Here is an 18,279-nt window from a genome sequence, read left to right as displayed (position 1 = left end):
GGGGACAGTGAAGGAGGAGTAGGGGAGAGAATTGATTTAGGAAGCCTCCAGACACAGGTCCCCTTTCATATCCAAAACCACCATCCCTTACAATAGCATTGTTGTCCTTTTTGCCACTTGACTTGCTTTTCCTGTCTATCTCTCAGTTGGAGGAAAAGGTTAGATTAAGGCCACGTGGACCTGTAGGCGAACATGTACCACACCTTTAATGCAACAGCGGTCAGTCACTGAGCTGGGGGTCCCCCCTTGGCGCTGCCTGTGATGGTGTCAGATCCCAGAGGTGCCAGAGACAAACTTTCACATATGTCTCATAACTCCAGACTACTTGGATTACATCCACCATTTTCAGACTCTTATTTTAATCTGCTTTTCCAAAACAACCAAGTCAAAATGAAACATCTCAACATGCTCAACTTTGTTGGAGCAGATTGAGCAGTAAAATGTTTTTGCAGCTACCTCTGCGCTAACAGTGACAGTTCCCACGATCTGAACTCGCACAGAACCTTCCCTCACCGTGAAGGCATCCGAGGAAATGCATTAATTAAAAACCCGCTGTGCAGCAGATAGGCCTAATCACAAACATTAAAAGGAGAACAGTGAATTAAAGCACAGAATGAGTTTAGTTCCACTCAGCAGGTCTTTTTGCCTCGTCATCAAGATGAGTAGAGCTGGAAGGAGAGATGGAAGAAGAGATGGGGGGGATTTAAAAGTACACTTAATGAACACAATGTCTGCATATGTTTCATATCTTCTGCTGTGACCAGCACTGGTTAGAACAAGAAAAACTCTCTGGTTGTCCCTGGCAACACCTGGTAAACATTAAACAAGGTGATCCTCTGCTCCAGCAGCCCGCGAGCAGGATTATGCCTACATTATTGAGTTCCATCATTAATAATAACCTAGGATTGATGTCAAATTATCCACACTCACCAATCTGTGACTGATCTTTTGCCTATTGCTATATATAGAGGCATTAAACTGATTGATATTGAGAATGCATACAGTCTACCTAGCCCCATTTTTCTGTCTGATTCCCCCCCATACTCGTTTAAAGAGCTGGGCAGATTTGGGCAATCGGCCAGCCGCCATTGTACAGCTGTCGGTATGAACAGGACGTGTTGAGAGGCACACTGCCAGTGCCATTACAGTAACGATACATAGCTTCCTTTCTTCTTGTTGCTCTCAGAGTGGATGTCCCTGTTCGTTGTTTCTGTCACTCCCGCTGTCTCCATTTCCAGGATCTTATTGCAGGTCCTGCCAGTCCTGGTTTAATGCTTTACACTGCTGCAGTTTGACAGTGAGGGATGAAACCTGAGAGCTGAGTAGCAGGTTTGGCTGCTGTTTGACTTTTTTTTCATGCGGCTACTACAAAAATCCTGCATCGTGTCTCGGATGTCATGACAACGTTGTGAAAATATTGATTTGCAAGTTTTTGAATGTCCTGAAAAAGCTGCGCTAAAATTAGAACTAAAGAGAGAGCCCCGCTCGTCCCGGCCACATCCAGCTAAAGACGGACCATCACCCCAGTTTGGTTCCACAAATATTGGCACGACATTGGGTTTTTCCTCATGAGCGTCTCGGGGATCCGGTGGAATTCTTCACATGAGCATCACGGCGATTTAGGTTTCCCAGCATGCTGCGTGACTTTGGATGACATTGTGCCTCGGCCCACTCAGGCTCACTGTGGCAGTATGACCTGAGTCAGCGCGGTGATACCGCAAGTCAGCAGCTTATTTTGGCTTCCACTGGCAGCATGTTGGTCATGGCATGTGTTCCAGCCTTGGTGTGTTAAAGTGTGTGCCACGCTTAACAGACTGCAACTCTGTGTGACGGGCCGCCTTCCTCTCACCGTGTAAGCCGTTCCAGACCTCAACACTGGCATTTTCAGTGCAAGGGGTTGTCTAAAGGGCAGCATTATTGAGCAGGAACATTAAATAAAAAAATGATGTTTTGTGAGTTTTATTGTGATGTTTTTTCCACAAGCCTTTAACACATTGGCACAGATAAAAACAAGTTATCTGTTTTAAACAGGGGTAGGAAACAACAGTATGAAATGAGACCTGTGTCAAAATAAATTTCATGCACAGTCAGAGGAAGGGCAGCAAATTCCACGTGCTGTTGCCGCACACGTTGCCAGCGTGAGGGAACTGGGAATGGGTTTCCCATGGTTTTCACACCGGAATGGCTTCCCTATCTCCATCACACCTTCTGCTTCGAGTGGCTTTGTGGAGTGAGGATAGGATTGCCCGATTACAGTCAAAATCATTGTCCCGATTATTTTAAATCATATTAAAAATCCCAAATGTTCAAAACGATTATTCATTGATTTGAGATTTTGGTTTTGTTGATCTTTAAACAGGTTTTTCACAATGATTAATGTTTAATTACAGTAAAAAAAAAAATCTACGGATAGAAATAATGTATTAGCAAATAATAGATTAAAGCAAATAAACTGGTAGTGTACTCATTCTGGCAGGAGATGAGAAACCTACTTGATTTCTCTGCCTTTTTCTGCTTCTTTATCACTTGGTCTTAAACATCTTTGTGATTTGCCTCCTTTAAATGACTAAAATTGATTGTGTTGCCGTGATGGTGCAACAAGTCCTCGTCATTTTTACATCACAGGACAGAATGGGAGCAACACAAGCAAGCAATGGCACAATCATTTATTTATTTATTCTTAATCGATTACCTTGTTTTCATAATCTCCGGAAGTCCAAATGGAATTTCAATTAATCGCCTTGCCCCAAGTCAGGGAGACACTTTGATGGCAGTATTTTTCATTGACAGTTTTAAATAAGAAAGGCTGTCAGTCTCTGTGTTCTGCTCTGTGCTGGAAAACTGTTTTTCTGACTGTAAAAAGAGGCAAGGTGTTTGAGTTTATTCACGTTTTCATTGTTGGTGTAGTTCTTCCATACATCCACTAGGGGGATACATGCCATGCAAGGTTACTTTAGGGTATATGAATTATTTTTTTAGTTTATGGCGCATTGTTTACTACTGTGCATGCAAACAGAAATTTATAACACTCTTCCAGGGTTTGTCAGAGTGAAAAGTGCCAATAACAATTCTTCAAAGTGACTAGTGAACAGCCCGGTGCGTATTAGATGTGTGTGAAGGAGTGAAATCTGGCATTCCAATGTTTCCATACATGCAAGTGCATATGTGAACAGTTCTTTGCATCTGTGCATGTATGTGTGACCCCGAGGTAGCTCTCACCTTCCCACCACGCTGAAACAGAATGAAGAGTAGAGTGTCGAGCCGTGTCTATTGTCTAGGGCTAATGTGATAGCAGAGATTAGCATTGTAATCCATTTAGCAAAGAACAGCTAATCCACTTTATTACTGTTGAAAAGGAATCAGATAATGTTGCTGAGCACCACTGCAGCTGCCTTAATAATTTTAGGACGGGTAAAAATACTTCAAGACATTATTATTATACTTTTCTGACAATAAAGTGAAGATTGGTTGTTTCTCCACAAAGCAACCTTTAATCAAGGAAATTAAAGTATTTAATTTGCCCGTCTCAGTGGTCCATTCATTCACCTTGCTCCCTGCTGAGTAACGATAATTTCCTAATGCAATAATTCAGCCACTGCCATGGATTTAAATCTTCCAAACTACTGACCCTTACACGCAGGTTTCACATCTGTGGCCAGGGAAGCTGAGGGGCACTCATCATTGCATACACACGCATGCTGTGTACAAAGCACAGCCACGGTGCACCTCAAATTAACTGGGCAGATTAGATAACCTCACCTGCTGAATCTGGCCGCGTCTCACATGGATGCTCCTTTCTCCTCGCCTCCTTCTCTTGTTTCCCCATCTTCTGTTCCCCGTCTGCTCTTTTCTTTGCACCTGACCCCACAGTGCATAATGGTTTCCAGTGAAAGTGTGTACAGCTTTGATACACAGAACTCAAAGTCCTTTGAGATCTCGATCACCGCGCAAGCCAAGCAGCAGGCACGGTTAGATGGGAAGAATGGCTAGGAAACAAAGGGAAATGGGGAGTGTAGGGTGAATCTGGGGTGAAAGACGGCGCCTGTATAAAAAACCTGAAGATTGTAAAACAGGTGGCAGGAGTACGGCACCACGTTCACTTCTCTGTGCTTCTCTTTACAGTTAGTGAGATGGCAATAGAGGAGCCGTGAGCACTAATATAATACAGTTTCTAGTCCCCTGCATGTTTTCATCCTCGCTGAACACAAAAGCTGTTCCTCATAAAGGGAACTCGGAGGCACAGCCATAACTTTTTATCTTTCTTTCATTTAGCACTTCAGCCCAGTTTTTTACAATTTAAATTTAGAGTCGAAGCCCGTCAAACTCAAGAGACTTTAGCCTTGGGAGAGCTGTCATTGAGGCCATTTTAATGATATGCTGACAGTGCGAGTGTATAATGATTAATCATGAAGTCATTTTCCTGCTGGACCATCTGCTTTCTGTCCAATTATCTCAAGTTTTGTTCTTGTAACCTTTTGAACTCTCAATTGCTAATTGTGCAAACCACTATCCGCAGTCATCACAACTTCGACTTGACGTGCTTCACACCTGTCTGCAAGCCCTCACAGGCTGCGTCAGAACAGCCATGCTGGGGAAACGTCAGCCACCTGATCGTTCAGGAATCACTTGGCACTCTTCCTATGTGTTTGATGTACGAGCAGATGCTCGGGGCTCGGCTTCGCACTGCAGAGCCAGTTCTTTGCACTTTGTGCTGAGTAAACACACTGACACGTCCACAGACCACACCTCTGTCCCAGATGTTTAATTACCTTAATTGCTTTTGGCTCTAATCTTGATAGAAAAAGATGGTCTTAAGTACAAAATACATGATGCATGGGAAAAATGTAATGTTGTTTTAGAATTTGGCTTTATTTTGTCATGTTTTAATAATACCTGTAATCCTGTTTGCACAAGTTGCTGCGCTACATGCCGTCTCTTCAAGCAACATTATACGCTCTCATTTTACGCTCTTTCTGCTGGTTTATATTTCCCTCTTGGTATTTGCTCTAATATCAGAGAGACAACATGGGTGCTCCACCAGTAACAGAAGCATATAATATATGATGGGGTTTTGTGTGTTTCTCTCCTCCAGATCCGGGTGGATGGATCCTCTCTGGCGCTGCAGTATGAGACGGTGCAGGCGGTGGACAATGGGCCCATCCTCAGAGACATGGCTTTCTCCTCTGATTTTCACTACCTCTATGTCATGTCGGAGACCCAGGTCAGAGAAACACACGCGAACACCCACACACACTATCTTTTGTATCCTTGATCACTTGGAACATAGGGTGAAATAGCAGTAATCTATGTAATGGGCACACAGAGAAACTCATCCATTTGAGGCAAACAGATAAAGCAGAAGAGCCTCTTCACACCTAACACAGGACAAAAAGCACAAATACACACAGGCATGAGCATGTACTTCCATCGCCTTATGCAGCCACAAGTGTGCACATGTCACAAAAGCATCGTTGAGACGCAGGCATCTCTTCCTCTTTAGTTTAAGCCTCTTTCCATCACACTTGAATGAACGGGTTCTTCTGTAACAGAACCCATAATTGAGCTCCACTTAATTCAGTGAGGCCTCAGTCATGTTTAAAAAGAATGTTATTGCACTGCAAGTTTCTGTGATGTTTAGATGGTAGAAATATCACTGTTACATATCTGTTTATGTATAATTAGTAGTTATCATACATATATGCCCAAATTGGCTCAATGATTGTATTAAAACTTTGGTTTTGACAAGAATATTGATTTCCAAATGTAGATTTTTACGGTAATGAGACACATGAGGAAACAAATGAGCAGAATTAGGACAATAAGGAATCATTTTTGGAATAATATTCCATTACATCCAATTAGGATTTGTATGAATCAGTTACGCAACAAGGGGAATTTATTCAGTTTTTCTTCTCTTGGAGTGCATTGCAAGAAATTAGTTTCAGGAGATTACAGAATACTTAATTTGCACTCCTTTCATTTTGTTGATTTCCTTTATGTCATGCAATTATTGCCCAACATCATATTGCAAATGTAGCTGTGTTCATTTGCATAGCAATTAATGTGTACAGGGGGAAAAGTGAGTGAAACAAGTGAATTTTGTTGCCCCACGGTGGTTGTGTTTGTACTTATTAGACCTTGTTAGTAATAGTAATTAGTCTATTAGCCCAGTTAGAGGGCTGGCCTTCAATGAAAGTTTGGGAGAAACATATGGGAATTACAAGACTTGCATAGAAAGCGATTACAGAGGAAATAACTCCCCCTTCGAATAACAGGCCGTCTTTCCTCTCATACATTTATTTTATTACTTATTCCATCAAGGTTGTTGCCTCTTTGGTATGGATATTGTAGTGCTGTCGCAACCAGCGTCATTCTGAAGGCGGCACCATCTTTAATGTTTTGAGGAAGAAGGTGGATACATAATCAGCTGCAACCATGGCCTGAGTCGGTTGATAGAAGACCAACTATTGTTTATAGGGCAGACAACATTCAGAGAGGGTGTGATACAGCAGGAGGAACAAGACATCCGGAAAGAGAAAGAACATGATGGGAGGTGGAGCCGCAACAGGAGGCTGAGAACAGAGCTAGTCGATATAGCTCTTCTCCTGCTGCTCTCACCTTAGAAACCCCCGCTTGCAGAGTTGTTGTGGCTGACAGACCTGTAGAGACGGAACTGTGTCAATACTGCTTTTTAAAAAGTCTATTGTCTTTGAAAGGGCGCTTGTGTACTGTTTTTACTATATATCCAGCTAACATTTGATAACTGTAATCATATTTAGAAAAATGATGGTGGAATTTCTGTAAAAATGAGCGAACAATGGGACTTTGAAGGGCCGTGCTTCAGGCAGAAAAAAAACAGCTTTTTTGTGACAATTTGCACTCATTGGAGGAGAAAGTGAACCCAACACACTTACCTGACCATTTGTAGGTGGCAAGGAAAACCTACATGAAAGTATAATGTGTTTTTTTTCCTGCCATTCCTGCAGCCATCAGTGCAGTCTTCTATGTTGTCATCCATTCTCTGACTTGAGTTTGTCCTGTCAGGTTTATGGATTTTGCTCCTGTTCATTTTCAAGGATATTTGTAAAGTAATTCAGGATCCTTCCTTTTGCCTGTCTTTGTTCTTCTTTTCTCATCTTGGTCACCCTATTTTTTCCTTCTATCCCTAAACCTCTCTTGTCGTTTTAGCCCAAGCCATCCTATTGTCCCCATTCCTGCTCTCTTCTATTCCACCAGCCCCTATTACAGAATGATCTGTCGTCCCTGCGTTTTTTTCTCACCTGACAATTGGCGCTCTTCTAATTGGATTTCTCTACATTTCACACACATGCCTAATACATACATGTCATGTTGCTAGTTGGTTAAATAGATCTTCTGCCATAAAGGGGACCTGTCAGATTATAGTCTGGACAGCGAATATGGATGTAAGGGGGTGTTTATATGACAGGGGCAGAGCACCAACCCCTCTGGTAATATAGATGGGTGATGAGCTTTTACTGACCTGCTAACATGAGCTCATGGCTGAATGAGATGGTGCTGCTGGAGATTGGTCTGATCATTTAATTCCAGCACATTTTTTCAGATTTAAATTTTTAATTTGCCCCATAGCAGAAAAACACGAGGAGCAGCGCATGGCTCCTGTAGGATCGTGGCATACAGTGTTGATTTTTAGATTCAAAAGGGCCAGAAATTTTAAAGAAACATGAAGACCTTTTCTCTCTAATTGCCACCTGATCTACATAAGAAAACTCTTTTTGAATGGTTGCGCAGTAATAAAAAAAGAAGAGAATTTATATTTCATCACACAAACACCTGTAGTTGTCCGAGGAATATCAAAGTCTGGATGTAAAATAACGCAATGTGGAAATGTTACAAGCATGCAAAGCAGTTAATTATGTTGAATGACTGGAGACAGACTCATTTCCAGTATGTGGTGGTCAAGTAAGAGTTGCTCTTTTGCTACTGCATAAAGTGTCAACATCGGCTTATAGGAGGCCAAATCGAATGCTCTGAAGAATATTAGGGATTCATCAGCAAGATATTGGTACATTATTATGCTGTACCTGTAGCTTGACTGCAGTGTCACTTAATGGAGCATAGACTGCTGTTATCTGCTACTATTTAAAAATAAATAAAAAAGCTGAATTTGATTTTAAGTGAAGATTACATTGCTCAATGAATGGCTGTGCCAGGACTTGACATAGGTTCCAGGGCATTTGGGAGGAGATCAAACTCTTTTCCATATTAAACCCAATTAATTTCTGCAGACAGGAAATGTACTTCCCACCAGTCTGCCAAATACACAAAATTCTATTGAATATATTATTTGTTTTCCAGAATATATTCCAGAAGGTTTAAACTGTTGCTTGATAGTATTGTTACTCCCACATGCAGTGCTAAATGATTTGGCAACGGGGAAATGAACGTTAACTATTGAAAGTGTTTACCTATAGTGAGGTGAAACTATTGAAACTCAAAGGGGTAATTCTGTTTAACCCCCTGAGGGAAAAGCCAACAAAACAGTTTGTGGAAGCTTCGCATCTGTGAATCTCATCACAGATAAAACTGGATTCCCATTAATGTCAGGGTTAGGGTTAGTCAGTGGGGAAACTCTTCACCACATCACTTACATTGTGTGTCTCTCACCCTTTAGTGTGTCTGTACATTATGACGGTTTAAATGTGCACATTGTGTCCCAGTTTTGCTACAGTCTGCCGCGTTCTACCAAGGGAAGTGAGAACTGTTGAGTTAAAGCAATTTCTGCCTGACACACTTATGAAAACAGTCAAAGTGGGGCAGATAAGGATGGATTGAACTATTGGCTTAGTCCTTTTTCTGACAATGTACCTCTGTGTTCCATCACTTCCTTGTTTCTTCTCCTGCACTCACATCAAATTATAGATGCTTCAGTCTTTTAGAAATGGTGAAGCAACTCATCTATAAATATTGTTATAGACTGAAACTGTGTCATTGACAAGCGTTATCAGCAGCATTAAAAAATAAAAAAAAAATAAAAAAAAAGCCTCGTGGAAACACTCCAAACTTTGCCCGTCTGTCTAATAGTCCCCTTATTTTTTACCCAGACTGTGCCGTGGGGCTGGATCAAGCACTGTGTGTGCCACTGGGGGAAAATGCCAATAAATGCCAATCCTTTCCATCAAACCCATCACCACAAGCAACTTTAATGCCCTTTACAGCGTTTACTATGACATCACTATGAGAATATAAAACTTTGGCTCTTCCTAAAACTACAGCATATGGCACTGAATCTGTTGTGCCTTGAGCTTTAACTGCTTTCTATGTGGCCCTTTTGCCTCTTTGGATTGAAGAGATAAGTGAAAATGATTGATTGTACCCAAGTCATTTGTCATGCACTGACAGTCCCAGCGGCAGGATGGATGACTTTTGCATTTAACCTCTGAGAACGTCAAATGAAAACAAAAATTACGCTGTTAGCAGAGTCTGTGATATAACACCCTCAGTTGGCGCTTGATGGATGGAGCAGTTTGTCATGTGCAGCCAGGGTCTGGGTGCAATGTATCCCGTGTGTTATTTGTTAGTAATGTCACTCTTTCCTCCATTCAAGTGGAGAGGAGGGCAGAAGTAAGGACAGTAGGAGATGAAGAGGATATGCATGGTTCTAAACTCTGCCAAATGATTCACGATATTAAATAGATGTAACTAAATTATTAGACTGTTGATATTAATGACACAATACCAGTTTTATCCCAAACTAATGAACAAACTCTCATTAGAGTTGGACTGAGAGATTAAGCCAGCCTGAAGCAAAACACATAAAAAGATAAGAGAACGTGTGTGTCCTACAGGCTGTAAGGCAGGATTGGGCTATCTTTTTATTTTCATGTGGAGTGGTGGAATTTGGCTTTAGGTGAAATCCCTGTTTAATTACAAGTGGTGGTTCTGGGAAAAGAGGAGGATAAAGAGAAGTGTAGAGATGAGGCAGAGGAATTAGTTGGTAATAAAAGTCTCAGCAGATTTATTAAATGATCATTTTCCCACTGCAGGTTGAAGGCCTCTGGCTGCATATGGAGGAGGGGGTGCAGAGAAAAGAGAGAAAGCAAAACAAAGTGGAGCATTATCTCCTCAAAGTGGCGATGAAGCTCTTGAAATGGATATTCTAAATCTATTCCCAACAGTGGCTCTTAATCCTTGTTTCCTTTTATACCATGGAAAACATTGTTATATATAGATATATTGATCAGTCACTTATATGGATCAAAAAGTTAATTTCAGAATGATTACAGTAGAAATGGTCCTTGAATGATTTCTTCCAAACAAACTAGTCTGATGATTTGGGTTCTTTTACAATTTACACTATGCATAAGATCTCATAATGTAATTACACTGAACCAGAAAGAAATTGCACATTTACCATAACTGTAAATGAAGTAATATGTAAATCTACACCCTACACATCAATGTGTGAAGTAGAGCTGCCACCTTGTATTCACAAGCCTCCGTCTGTCCCCTTTGTGGATGGTGTGAGAGTGCAGGAGGTAATGGCTGTCATTTGCTCACCTGAGACAGGAGCGAATTATAAATGCCATGCACCTCGTCCTTTGTATTTATCCCTGCTGATATAATGGTAACGCCACAGAGAAGATTGTAATGGTCCCTTCACTGGAAACGGCCCATAGAAAAGATAGCACGACATGGGATATCAAGATGAGGGAGACAAGGGGGCCACTGGGGCGTTTAGCCACCAAAATCCTTTTTTTTTTCTTTAGAAAATAGGGAACAAAGGTGTTGCCCGGGTGTATGCATGTGTTTTTGTGTGTCGCGCACCGGAGGCCCTGCCGATATGATGAATGTGTGATCTTTTACACCTCTGGGCAGCTGAGTGACAGAGAGACAGAGAGAAGCAGAATGAATGATATCAGTACACGTCGCCTGGAAGAGAGCGTTCACATCGGCGCCCATCACTTCTTCTGAGCTCTGAATATGGCGCGTGTACTTGTGCGCTTTATCTGAAACCCAGTTGCTCCAGATGTAGGCATCTGAAGCTTCGATAGGCATCAGAAGGTCCTTCAGTTCTGTAAAGCCTCCAAATCCGTGTTTGTTTTTGTGTGTGTACACGTCTGGGAAGTGTGTGCAGGCATATCTGCCTCCAACGAAGTGTTAAATTATGAAGCGTTTGAGTAGGGTGCCATTGTTTGCTATATTTCAGTCGAGGTGCTTGGCTTTAAAGGCAGACCAGGAGTTGATAATCCTCTCACTGAACTGACATGGCTGGAGATGACTTACACACATACACCCCCTCATGTGCGCATGGCCAATATTGGCATCAGCTTGTGCCTTATAAGGCTTTGACTGCAGAAATCCTTTCATAGGCAAAGAAAATGACCTTTCTTTTCCGCTACTAACAGGTTATTTAAACGGCAGTGGGCTGAGGAGTGGAACTGTTGAAGAGTGACAGGAAGCGGGAAAATCCACTGTGTGACGACTAGGATGTGTGCTCAGTTTGATGATGTGCGCACACACACTTTCGCCACTATCAGTCTAAATCCATCTCAAACTCATTCCCTTTATCTATCTAATGCAAATGTGCCTCTACACAGTACGGAGGGCAAAACATGCAGGTAGACTTATTGTCTCGCACGTGCATGTGCATGCTTGTGCGCGCACACACACGTATATCGACACAGTGCTGGTACGCCGTTTGTTGTCCTTAAATAATGGAGCATTCTTCACAATAGGAGATATCTTCCCTTTTAACACAGTCACTGCAGCGATGCCTCAGATTGCCGATTATTGTTCGCTGACAGACACAAAGAAAACAAAACAGAAAAATGTAATGACATGTTGACTAGAACAACATCAATGTGCTTTTGATTTCAGACTCCAGCTCTGAGTGTGGGCAGAATTAGGGTGATTATTACCGACTGAAACAGGAATCGCTGTCTTTGCATACAGCAGATGGAACCATTAGCAGCTGTAACACACAGCTGCACCAGTGTGTCAGATCTCTTATAGCACTCTGTCATGAACCAATTGGATGGGTTCATTCCACTCTTATCAGTAGCCCAAAGTAAGGTGTTCATGCAAATGCATTGTGTTTGTAGGTGAACAGAAATATTTGTAATTTGCACCATGTATAGTATTGGCCTTTTACAGACACACACACACACACACACACACGCACACACACACACACACACACACACACACACATTCACTCTAGTCATGAGCCTTTATCAGTCCCAAACCGATAATGTCGTCTCTGTTTCCCAGCTGCCATCCTTGAGCGGCAGCGGAGTGACAGCGGTCATCCACCAATGAAGGCTCATTAATCAAAAGTGCCAGCAACACCTATTATTGTCCCGTCCTGTTGCCGTGGAAACCAGCAGTGGCAGGAGACCGAGATCTACCTCGGTTTTGTCTCCTGTACTTGGTCACTCAAGATCCATGCCAATCAGTGCCAATCAATGCCAGTTTGAAATGGCAGGGTCATATTTCATAATAGAGGACTATTTTCCCAAGTGGCCACTTTTCACCTATGGAGCAAGTGAGAGAAGATTGAGGCTGTCAAACACTTCCATGAATATCCCTGCTGATTTAAAAAAATAAAAAAAATTACATGTGAATCTGCTTTTGGATATCTTGAAGAGATTCTTTAACTTTTGTTATATTGGCCTTTGCAGCTGTCCAGGGTGCCAGTGGAGGCCTGTGGTCAGTACTCAACCTGCAGCGAGTGTCTTGGTTCCGGAGATCCCCACTGTGGCTGGTGTGTCCTGCACAACACGTAAGTAAAATTTTCTGTTTTGTGAGCCTTACTAACAAAAAAAAGTCATTGCAGACTTCCAAAAAGTAGTTTGCGTGAAGAAAAATACATCACAATCCAAATGTTCTGAGAGGCTGGCTTGTAGTTTTTAGGTTGTTAGCTCCCCCTATCGTCCATGTTATCTGGGTATCTGCCCAGTACGCCATCCCTCCCAGCCTTTGAACATTCCGGGACTTGTCTAGCCAGACCCAGGCCAACTCTGGGATTGCTTTCCTGGTGCTCGGACCTGTGCCAGGGACTCTACCTCCCCCCAACCAGCGGCATTGTTTATCGGCCCTGAAACGAGATCCTGGTGAGAGCACAGATATTGGGGAGCACTGCCAGACCTTTGGCAGGCAGCACTCCAAGCTTTGGGAGTCGACACGAGAGTGATAGCTTCTGTTATCGTAACTGAACTGAAAACATGGAAAAAAACATTGGCAAGGTTATCTCATTTACCACAATTCACTCTCTTGCTGCCTTGCTAACTTGTTCCCTGCTGCTGGTTCTGTCTGTCCGTTCTCTCCTTCACACAGATGTACACATTCACACACACACACCCCAGGTGCTGTCAAACTCTTGTCCCTCAAGATTGGACTAACAGATAGTGCTTGCTGGGGGCATCTCCACTGTAAATTGAAAATTGGTTTCTCGGGTTGAGGTTAACACTTGGACTATTCAGCGGATACCTTTAGGACCTTTTATCCCTGCATCTACCAGAGGACACAGTAAGGGCAAAGACCGTGTGACCCCGAGAAGAACATACACGCTAGAAATTAAAGGAAGAAAATAGGCAGGTTAATAAAATATGAAGAGATGTGTGAAATTGGAAAAACACAGCAAAATTATTAAATTCTGAAAGTTAATAAAAAGGTCTGTGAAGGAAAGTTGAACACAAAGTTAAAAATAAATGATCGGTGATGATTCTTCTGTGCCTGTAATAATCCATTTGTCCAGAGTTTCATGTCTCTTGCAGTTTCATATTTTCAGCTTGCTGTATAAACACCCATATCAAGCCTGAGCACATGGTGTTTCACAGCAGAATGAATCATTTTAAAGATGATTTTAAAAAAGGTCAGTGCAAACAACAAATGAGCAGCCATCTTGCTAATATTTGCCACATGAGATGTCCTTGCTGTGTACGTTAGCGCTCAAACCCATTAACACTGTGGACATCCTCCCAGTCACAGCAAATTGGTAGCAAGATATTGGCCTGTCACACTAAGCGTGATAGAATCAGCTCACCTCAGCACGCATCACCGCCATACACCCAAAACTTCCCCCGTACACACAGTTTGATGCTAAAACCTGGGATGGGCTGAGAGAGAGAGAGGAAATGACCATATTTCCACAAAGTCAAACATCTTTGGAAAAAGAACTAAAAATTCAGTAATTAAAATGATAATACCATGTACCTATCCCCCCTCCTTGGATCTGCACCTACTGTGTTGCACCTGTGCTCCTTCACCACTTTTTCCTTCTGAATTATGAAATAATTGTTCTACATGTAAACACAAACTGAGCCAGGCACATCTTCTGCTCGGATAGGCTCCAAGTAGAGGTTTCAGATTCACGGCATGTACCGCATTTATCTCCACACTCCATCTCCATACTCTCGCTATTTAATGACTTGTCACATGAGGTCAGTGGAAGTGCAGCACCATTAACAAGGCTGATTCACAGCCGGATACGGTACATCCCAGCAGGTCCAGTAAACATCCAAAGAGAAAATATCTTCACAAAAAATGTAGCAGACACCCCATTTGGCTACGACCATCTGTATTTCCCTCTGGAGTCAGCAGGCTATATGTGACGGGTGAGCTTCACTAAGTTCTCTCCCAAAAAATGGGCAACTGATGCAAGATTTAGATTTGCTGAAGGTAAAAAGCATACAGAAATGTCCAGGAGGACTGGGTTGTTTGTGGAGAAGGGAACATAGGAATGTTTCGAGAAAGAAAATGGAATACATGAAAAACCACCATGTGAGATATATTTCTGCAAAACATAAAAAGATGAAGAGTCCTTCAGGTGCAGGCAAAAGGCTTTAAGCAGCACATCTTTAATCTTAACACAAAGGAAGGACAGTAAACACAGACTCTTCACAGTTTCTTGCCTCTGTCCTTGCCACACAGAGGAAGCAGGGTTGTTAACAGGGTGTTGCAGTTCATCTTCAAAGTGTTCTTCTGGATAGTTTGTAATTCCCAATCAACCTTGAAATCACCTCAGCGGTCTAAGAGCACACAGATTCCACAGTCTCCCTTTCTCCAGCTCTCTCAGCATTACCTTTATTTACTTTATAGATCTGCGAGGAGAGCTGGTGGAGGGAACACCGAGGGATGAGTAGAAGGGCAATCAATAGGATGGGGGTGGAAATCAACTAGAATCTATTGTGCATCTGTGTGCATTTATGTCCACGCATGTCTCATTACAGTCATTGTCCTTGAAAGACGTTCAATTTTCATTTGGGAAGCATTAATGTCTCTGACAGCATCATATTTATTCTGTCTTGTGGTGTATTATCATCCATGCACACACAAAAAAAAGAAATTGGCCCACTTGCAAAAGCCAACACTGACTGAAGCTGGATGAGAGCATCGTCCCCTATGACACTTATTTCCCTTCTGTCGGGATGCTAAAGATATGCTTGTCCCTGGACTGTAGTTTCAGCTATGTAGCGGAGTCAACAATTGATCTTCAATATTCTGGAGATGTTATAGCATGTCTATTACATATGAATAGATTTATAATAAGTGTTATATGACTGTTTTTAAGTAGTTTTTCTTAGATGTGCAGCTGCAGCTATGTTGTGGATACGTTGCCTTGTCTGATGCCAGTCTGTCAGCTGTCACTCCTGGAGGTGGTTAACTAAGCTGTCAATGCCTTGTCATGTATGACAGGAAGATGGAGTGGAAAAATGTTTTGGGAAGGAGCTTTGGCAAAATGAATGTTATCAGATATGGTGTGGATGTTGAGGACATCTTAAATTACTGATATGGCTTCCAATACAGGTCATGAGGATTTGTGCAATTTCTTTACAATTGTGTTGACATATCTAGAATGGTTTTATGCCATGCTCATCCCTCTTTACCAGAGAGGTCCAAGAGGCCTGCTATAGGAGATGTTTTTACTTAAGTGTGGAATTTCTCAGACAGTAATGCACATTTTTTCTGTGGTTGATGTAAAATCAACCGTTTTAAATGCTGAAAATAGCATGTGGACATTTTTCAACTGCATCACATGGTTTAAAGACAGCTGCGTGTGCTTTCTTCTTCCAAACACTTTCTGAATTGTTGGTTGAATACAAATTCCTCACCCAATACTTTCTCCTTGAGTTTGTATGCAGTCAATGGCAAATGACAGAGGAAGAAAATAGGAGTCCTTCCTAATCATTGGGCTCTGACAGTTTGTATGTGCTGAAAAGTATTTTCCTGGATTAGGATTATACTGAAGTTCATGAAGCACAAACACAAAATGGCTGCTGAATCTTGCAAGTCATGCTGCAATGCTAGCGTCCTTTATTTTCCTGAGACATCTTTGGTGCTGTCAAATGAATAACCTTTTCAAAAGGAAAGGCTAATTGGCAGACCCATTGAATGATTTTTTTCCCGCTTTCTTCCATCTCTCTTGCTCTCTCATTAATTCTGCACTGTTGCTACCTGTCCCTGTGTCAGAGTCATCCGTTGCCACAGCGCTCTCATTACTGCGGTATGCCACTCTAATACTAATTAAACTGCAGCATCACAATTAGCATGCTACAAAAGATTTGTTTGGTCTCCAAGAATTAGCCAAACCATTTTTTCTTTATAGCATATTTGTGTCCTAAAGATAAGTTCCAATTGTTTCAAAGGTTGCCCCCAAATGTAGAAATTCAAGAGTTACCTCTTTAATAAGAGAGATCTGCTTTTTTAGAAACCAGGGCACAATTGTGTGGGTAGATACTGCAAATTGAAGGCTTAAATATGTCCTCACAGCTGTTCCGGGTAGACCTAATGTGAACTTGCAGGCTTTTACCACATATCATATACAGATAAAATGTGCTATCATAAGCCCGTTTCCCAAACTATTGATTTTTAACACTTGTTATCAATGAATGTGTCGATGTTTAAAGATCATAACCACTCTTGATACTAATTACAATAACTTAAATGGAATTAGACATTAAGTTCAGCTCCAACTAAAACCATTCTCTCTCTCCTGTTCCTCCTCACTGCCCTGGTATAACTTCAATATTCTGATAGTTATAGCTAATTAGCCTCGGCACATACAGTAAATGAGATCTTGTTCATTTCTCTTTTTCCCCCATGTGCAGCACTTACACAAGCTGTTCATGTGGACAGAGCTTTGCCTAAATTGAATTAATAAAAATGATTAACAGATTCTTCTATTCAGAAACATGGAAGCACCAAAGGTTTTAGCTTCCAAAAGTTTATTCTTTACCTCAGGTATTTTAGCTGTCCTCTTAGAGCCCCTTTTTACCCTCAACTTGAACTACTTTAAATTAAGTGGAAAAGCTGAAAGTGATATCAGATAGTACTAAAAATGACTCGGTCATGTCTGAAATTTGAATTTAAAGTTTTGTCTTTGATCTTGAAGCTTCTGTCCATGGGCTCTCTCAGATGGCCGTACCCAGGGGAGAATGGCCATCCCTCGGGCACGGTTGACTGCTCCCCCCCCAACGCGCACACAACACACACTTCCACCCGCCCAGCACCTCTTGCTGGCTGCTACCGAAGGTTGAGAGAAAGGAACAAGGCCCTGAAGTGACAAGGGCATCAGGATGGAACAGAGTGCTGCACCTCTCAGTTCCTTCTCAATTGTCACCATCCTGCTTTGGTGACGCACATGCCTGAAACAAGCACACACACACACACACACACACACACACACAAACACACACACAGCTGCTTCATGCCTACTTCTAAGTCAGGACAATTCCTCACTGTCACTTTTTGTTTGCCAGCCAAACACAGGCAAACACAGACTCTTAAAAATGGAAGTACACTCCCACGTAGTGGAGAAATGTCTTGTTTTGCTCAGTCGAGCGTAAAGACACTGACAATGAGGAAGAATGAACGATCCAATGACAGGTTTCAGTGCAACAAGCTCCATGTGGAATTTTTAGTTTCTGGAGGTACACAGTTAAGTCCAAAAGTGATCAACTATATTTTACATAGTTTATTATCACTTAGATTTTAATAACCGTCTCAGTCAAATTTTTTAGGGAGGGTAAAATCCCATTTTAGGAGCTCTGTGGTGGCATTTGGATTTGTAAATTCATTCTGTGTATGTGACAGGTTGATTCTAAGATGCAGGGGTTATCGTCAGGCGCTAACTCCAAACCTGATTGAGTCTTACACAACTGTTCGTTGGACGATACTTAGAATAGTCTCAAATGTGCCGTCCGATTTGGTTGCAAACCACCTTGTGCTAAATAAACGCCCTGACATTACAGGCTGGCTATCAACTACCTGGATCAATAGCATCACATGCTGCCATCT

General features: G+C 42.0%; 1 protein-coding gene across 1 annotated transcript in view; it reads left to right on the top strand.

The window, feature by feature from the left end:
* Nucleotides 1–18,279, top strand: part of plxna4 (plexin A4) — a 146,477-nt gene that overhangs the window by 82,307 nt on the left and 45,891 nt on the right. Inside the window, exons 4-5 of the mRNA XM_057022015.1 lie at nucleotides 5,093–5,221; nucleotides 12,663–12,763. Coding sequence (XP_056877995.1) covers nucleotides 5,093–5,221; nucleotides 12,663–12,763 — 230 coding nt within the window. The remainder of the gene's footprint in view (nucleotides 1–5,092; nucleotides 5,222–12,662; nucleotides 12,764–18,279) is intronic.

Source organism: Takifugu flavidus, chromosome 22 (genome assembly GCF_003711565.1).
Source record: "Takifugu flavidus isolate HTHZ2018 chromosome 22, ASM371156v2, whole genome shotgun sequence".
Classification (NCBI taxonomy): Eukaryota; Metazoa; Chordata; class Actinopteri; order Tetraodontiformes; family Tetraodontidae; genus Takifugu; species Takifugu flavidus.
This window is presented reverse-complemented; position numbering and strand designations above follow the sequence as displayed.